Source organism: Gekko japonicus, unplaced genomic scaffold (genome assembly GCF_001447785.1).
Source record: "Gekko japonicus isolate JY-2015 unplaced genomic scaffold, Gekko_japonicus_V1.1 scaffold232, whole genome shotgun sequence".
Classification (NCBI taxonomy): domain Eukaryota; kingdom Metazoa; phylum Chordata; class Lepidosauria; order Squamata; family Gekkonidae; genus Gekko; species Gekko japonicus.
In genome coordinates, this window is record NW_015162481.1 from 732,888 (window position 1) to 739,228 (window position 6,341).

At 38.3% G+C, this 6,341-nt stretch overlaps 1 protein-coding gene across 1 annotated transcript in view; it reads right to left on the reverse strand.

Annotated features, from left to right (window-relative positions):
• Nucleotides 1–6,341, reverse strand: part of VPS13B (vacuolar protein sorting 13 homolog B (yeast)) — a 512,836-nt gene that overhangs the window by 362,908 nt on the left and 143,587 nt on the right. The window contains exon 19 of the mRNA XM_015405853.1: nt 5,682–5,855. Coding sequence (XP_015261339.1) covers nt 5,682–5,855 — 174 coding nt within the window. The remainder of the gene's footprint in view (nt 1–5,681; nt 5,856–6,341) is intronic.

Consider the following 6,341-nt stretch of genomic DNA (forward strand, 5'->3'; position numbering starts at 1 on the left):
CTTGGTGCTTGGGGGGGGGGTCAACAGGGGGGGGGCTTCTAATGTCCTGGTTCCACTGGTGGACCTCCTGATGGCACCTGGTATTTCTGGCCACTGTGTGACACAGAGTGTTGGACTGGATGGGCCTTTGGCCTGATCCAACATTGGCGTCTCTTATGTTCCTATGTTCTTATTAGATAGGAATTTTGTTAAGACTTTGAGTTGTCTTCAAAAATGGGACTGACACCAGAGACATCTTGTATAAAATTCTTTATTCATAACATTTGTTAAGGGTTGACATGCTATTTTTGTAAATTTTTCATTATTATATTCACAGGTTTCTGGACTTTTGTTAATTTTCTCCATACCATGAATCTCCTCTTTTTGCTTTGCCACTTAAAAGACAGGGCAAGTTTTTCCACTGATATTTAAGTAGATATTTTAAAGTGCTCCAAGGGAAGGGATTCAGAGTTGGTAGTGATCCCACCATGTTTTAAGAATGTCTTCATATTTTTCAGCTAAGCAGCTAAGCTATGTTCTTAGGAACAGAGAAATATATGATGGAGAACCACAGTTCATGGGAATAACTTCCTTCTCCCATAAAACTACTGCCATTCCCTGATCAAATTCAGATTGCTTGATATACCAGAAGTTGTGCCTACAGAAGAAACTTAGATATAATATGCCCCTCTGTGGACTAGAATCACAATGAGACAGTAGGGTAACAGATGAAACACAGAAAAGGAATTGCTTCCCACTTGGCTTTTGGTAGCTAGATCACAAAATTTCATAACCCTAAAACTGTCACAGAATTTTATAAGACAGCAGATGCAGAAGTGATCTGGGGCTGAATAGGGTTCTCTGAAGTATCAAAAGCTTTTTTTACAAAGTATAGAAGAAATCACTTACACTTGTAGAAACAACTTTAGGGAGATTAGACTCCTTTACATTAGCTAAATCTTTTGAATAGGTATAATTTAAATCTTATGTCTGTTATTGTTTCTAAATCGGCAAGATTTTATTTTTTTAAAGTACTATATTTGCCCACACCCCATATGTTCCTCTTATTTAATCCTTATAAATCTAAAATGCTGAATTTGCTGTATCACAATTTCCATAGGAACAGAACATTACATCATAAATACAGAACTATGACTTCACCACAGGATCTGGCAGGAGGAGAACCTGCATAGCATCAGGAAAAAAAAATTCCTCTCCCATAAAAACATCTAATAGCAACTCTCAAAGACAGACCCCAATTCAGAAACATACCATGGCAAAATGCAGTTTTAAGCATATAATAATCCAAGAACTCCTCTTTAAAAAGTATTCCCTTATAAAACATTAGGCATTATTATTTTAAGAAGATGGATTCTGAGGTTATAAGTCTTTAAATATCCTGAACACAGTCTCTCAGATACTGCATCCCCCACATACCCGCTCTTAACAGCTGAGATAATAGATTTTTTTCCATGTTTAGGGTTGCCAACTTCCAGGTGGGACTGGAGACCCCCCCCATATTATAGCTGGTCTCCAGAGATCAGTTCCCCTAAAGAAAATGGCAGCTTTGGTGGGTGGATTCTATGGCATCGTATCCCTGCCAAGCTTCCCCTTCCCTACACTCTGCCCTCCCCAGTCTGTACCCCCTAACATCTCCAGTTGTTTCCCAACCTAGTGCTGGCAACCCTATGTTCAGAGAAGCAATTTTTTTTAATATTGTGGCAAAATTATGGAATCCCCTCCCTAAAAAAGCCCACCAAGAGGCTTCATTACTGAGTTTTAGAAGGTGGGTTAAGACAAAGTTGTTTCACCAGACCTTACGAGATGGCTAACTCTAATCCTGTGTGCATTCTTTCAGCATTCTCTCTCCATAATTGATTTTTTTCTCATTGCGTTGAATCACATTATGGGGATTTTTAAAAAAGGGTTATTTAAGGCAATTTTTCATGTTCATACTTTATTTTTATGCTATTTAGACATGTATATATTTGTAATATAAATGTTTATATGGCTCCTTGAAGACTGATATGGCAGAAAAGTAATTTTAAAATTTTATAAATAAATAAAGCATCACAAAGAATTAACCCAATATGCTTTTTGACATGATTTTGACTCAACAAGTGCAACCACTTTAATTATTTTCAATAATTAATTTTTGATGTTTTAGACTTAGCCCTCTGAATTCAGCAAGATTTAAAAGTGCCTGACTTTCAATGGATCGTTTTGTCCTCACCATAAAATCAAATTAAATTTATTACTAAATGGAAATAAATAAATCTTACGCATAGCATAATAGCTTTATGTTTTTCTGCTACCAAACATTTAAAGTTAAAGTAACGTTTTTTCCCTAGAAAGGAAGATAAAAATGTTCTGTGCCACAGAAGAAATTACTTGCAAGATTGAGTCTTGGCAACTATTATAATCTTTTTTGAAATTATTCATATTAAGATTAAAGACCACTTTGTTCCTCTATTCCCACAACTGGTTGGTATGGTAAAGAGATCAATCTCCTACTTTTATATGTAACATCTTTAACATTTGCTCTCTTTTTCTGTGCCTGTGATTAAATGTAACATTTTGAAATCCCAAAGTTCTGAGAAAAACATAAATCCTTGTCTCACAGCTGCTGTTTGACTCTGGAAACATATGCATTTTCTTTTCAAGCCTCAGCCATCAAAAAATCCCAATGGACTTGAGCTGGAGAACACCTGTATCTCTTCATTTAGCTCGAATAACAGAGTATAAACTTCAAAATTACAAAAATAGATGCTAAATTCAGCTGTAGTTACATTTTGCTGCTAATTCCCGTGAACAAAAATGCTAAGAGCATGAAATCATTCAAGCAAGCTCTGTCATCAGTAGGATAAAAAATTTTTTTATTTTTTGCACCAGAAACCCAGTGGGAAAATGATAGAAAACTGGCAACAATTACAGATAAAATACAAAGTTCAGTCCTTAGGGAGAGAAGAGGAAATGTAATAAGATAGATAGGTATCATTTTTACACTTTTATACCCAAATCATAAATGTGAATTGATTTTAATTATTATATACTTGCTCATTTGTGTGTGTGTGTGTGTGTGTGTGTATACACAACAGGATAAAGACTTCAGGGCACAGCAGTAAATATGCTGATCATGTGTGCCTGCCTACATGCATGTTTCATTTCTAAAACAAAAGACACAATTAAAATGAGAATCCATTGTTTACATTTCAGACTGTTAACAGTGATGGTAGCCTGGGTTTGAATTGTGAATGAGAAAAAATAGCAACTTCATTTAATCCTCTTTTGAACTCCAAAAAAAGTGAAGCAGCAAACCTGCCTTTGGCGAGGGGGATCCCTTCCTTTCTAATTAACCCCACTGAACAAAATTAACCTTTACAAAGTATGGAAGTATCAAATAACATTGTTGTTTCTGCACACACTACAGCACAGGACTTGCTTTTCATACTCTCTGGCATAAGGAAAAAAACCTCACACAAAAACACCAGCATGCTTTTCATAAAAGTAATGAAGAAGGTGCATACTTGTTTAAGAATGGGATACAAGTTGTCACTCTGCAACTGAGGAGAGCCACTTTTTTCATCAGCCCACTGAATAAATTTACAGCAATGTTACTACCCTCAAGACATTTTCAATTCAATTTTTTTCCTTACCGTTTAACCCTATAAAGTCAAACTGCAACATTCCTAACCAAATATGATATCAATATTAGTGCACAACATTAGTGCACAATCAAGTAGATTAATGCTACAGTAAAAGATATTTCTTATAAACCATGGAAAACTCCCACTATACAGACTAGAGGCACAACAAAAAAGCTTCACAGATTAAACCTGAAAGCATGCATAATTCTCCAAGACTGAGAGATGCTTTATACTTCCCCCCCATCTACATGGATGATATCTCTATAGGAAAATATGTCAGTACTACAACGTACGAAAGCTGGGGCATTTTTTGCCACAGGTACATAGAGTGCATAGTACAGTAAAATAAGGTTACGATCTGCCTAATTCAAGCAGATACTGAACCTTCCAGACATCTGTTTGCCAGTTCAAACAACTGTTACAAGGATTCTTGACTGGAGAACCACTCTTTGCCCTAGAGTTCTGCTACAGTTAAATCATGTGCACTCAATTTGATCACTACACCATAACTTATTTAGTAGGCAATGAGTTACAAACAATCCAACAGGAAAAAAACCTCAAGCAAAATACATGCATTCTGCCTCCCACGGATAAGAAGCCTTGGGCTGGGTCTTAAATCATCTCAAAGAGCCTCGGGAACTTTGTCAGATATATCACATGGTGAACTGACTTCAGGAGGGAGAGTGGAAGGAAGGGTCTTCCCTGCACCACATGCACAAGCTCTTCCATGAATGAAAGGTTATATAACAAATGGAGGAACAGCTCCTAGTCTTCGGAAGCAGCTATTGGGAGAGAACGAAAGGCAGAGGTGGGAAGGGCAAAACTGTCTTCCATGAATACTCTCTTTTTGGTGGATCTTTAATATTCAGTTGAGGATGGGTTGCAAAGCCATAGAGGGAAGAAGAGGAACAGGGTGAGGTGGGAGGGGAGATTCTGGGAAGCTTGATAGCCACTGCAGAGTGTGCAAATGGCTCAGCAGATCAGGCGCGTTCCAAACACAAGATGTACCCCACGTATCTATATTATTTTATCATGGAGCCACTCTTGCCCCCCATGCCTCCGGTCATTCTGAAAAGGGGCTTCCTTCAAACTTGCAATACAGCAACAGGATGGTCCTAATATCTAAATGAGCTTACCCAGTGGTTCTAAAGAGTTCATAAGAGTATTTCATTCATTCAGGTTAAAAAACGTTCTAATTAAATCAAACTAAAGATTAAACCACTGCCATCTTGAAACTAATACTTCACACAGCAGAAGTGATAATTATCTCTATATAGAGCCTATGTAGACAGCATAAGTAGAATAAAACTATTCTCCATCAAATATGCTTAAGAAAGAAAGTGGAACATACATGGGAAAACTACACAGGATCAAACTGATAAGCTATGTTTTGTAGAACACCATTCTGCAATGGTTTGCTCCAGTTTCAGCTTTCCAAATGGACTGAAAATGGCTTGGATGCTATGAAGCATGAAGATACTTGACATATGGTATTTCCCCCACCCACTTGGCATTTCCCAGATGCTGAAGTGAGGCCCACAGGTACATCTAGCATCAGTGGGTTGTTTTGTGGTGTGTGTGTTTGAGGTATTGGTGTAGCTGGGAAACATAGAAACACAGAATTGGAAGGGACCTCAGGGGTCATCAGGTCCAACCCCCTGCACAATGCAGGAAATTAACAACCACCTTCCCCCAGTGACCCCTGCTCTACGTCCAGAGGAATGCAAAAAACCTCCAGGATCACTGACCAATCTGACCTGGAGGAAAATTCCTTCCTGGCCCCAAAGTGGTGATCAGCATTACCCTGGGCATGTAAGAAAAGGCCACAAGAGCCAGGCACTGGCTCATCCCTTCCTGCCCTCCCTCTCGTGATCCCCAGTTTCACAGGGGGAAAAGGGGGAGAGTGAGAAAAAAGGGGGAGAGCTTGCCCTTTATACTTCACAGGATCTAAGCCACTGTCTGTTGATACATGGAATACATTAAATAAATATTCTCTACCAACTGAATGTGATATTAGGGTCAAAAAAGACATAACTTTTTTTTAAACGCACTCACCTGAGTTATAGTTGTAGTCCTTATGCTGAGGGACTTGAATTGTGAAGGCCAACAAATCTGGAGCAAGCAGAGACTCTGGCTTTCGGCTTTCATTAAGCCATTTGCTGCTGTGCAAGTCCCTCGTATCAGATGGACCTTGAATTAAAGGGATCAGCTTCTCCTTTCCACCATCACCTAAATGCATCATTAAAACATATTGTATGATTCAATTAATAACATGTGCAGTAGCGCCACAAAACTGTTACAAGATTCATTGTATTAAAGATGTAAGACAATACTACCTATTACGTCTTAAAAGGTCAAATAATTCTCATGTCATATTTCCTCGAAAAATTAGTCAGATTCAATTTTCATGAAGGATTTCTTGATTAGTATGCATAGGCTAACCTTAGTGCTTCACCCTGCTTTACCTTTGTGCAGTTCTTCAATACTATAATTTGGCACAAAGTGAATAGCCAGGAGGGTAATGCACCAGACAGCAAGCCTAATCATACCAATGCTTCTTGATCTTCTTTTGCACCAGTTGGCTTTATCTGTGCATTGCCTTTCTGCCACGCAGCGCAACCCTCTATCTGGTTGCAATTAGAGTCCTAGCCTCATTTACTGGGGCCTTAGAGGGAATTCAAGAGCAAGAGCAGCAAAATATACCTAAGAAATAAG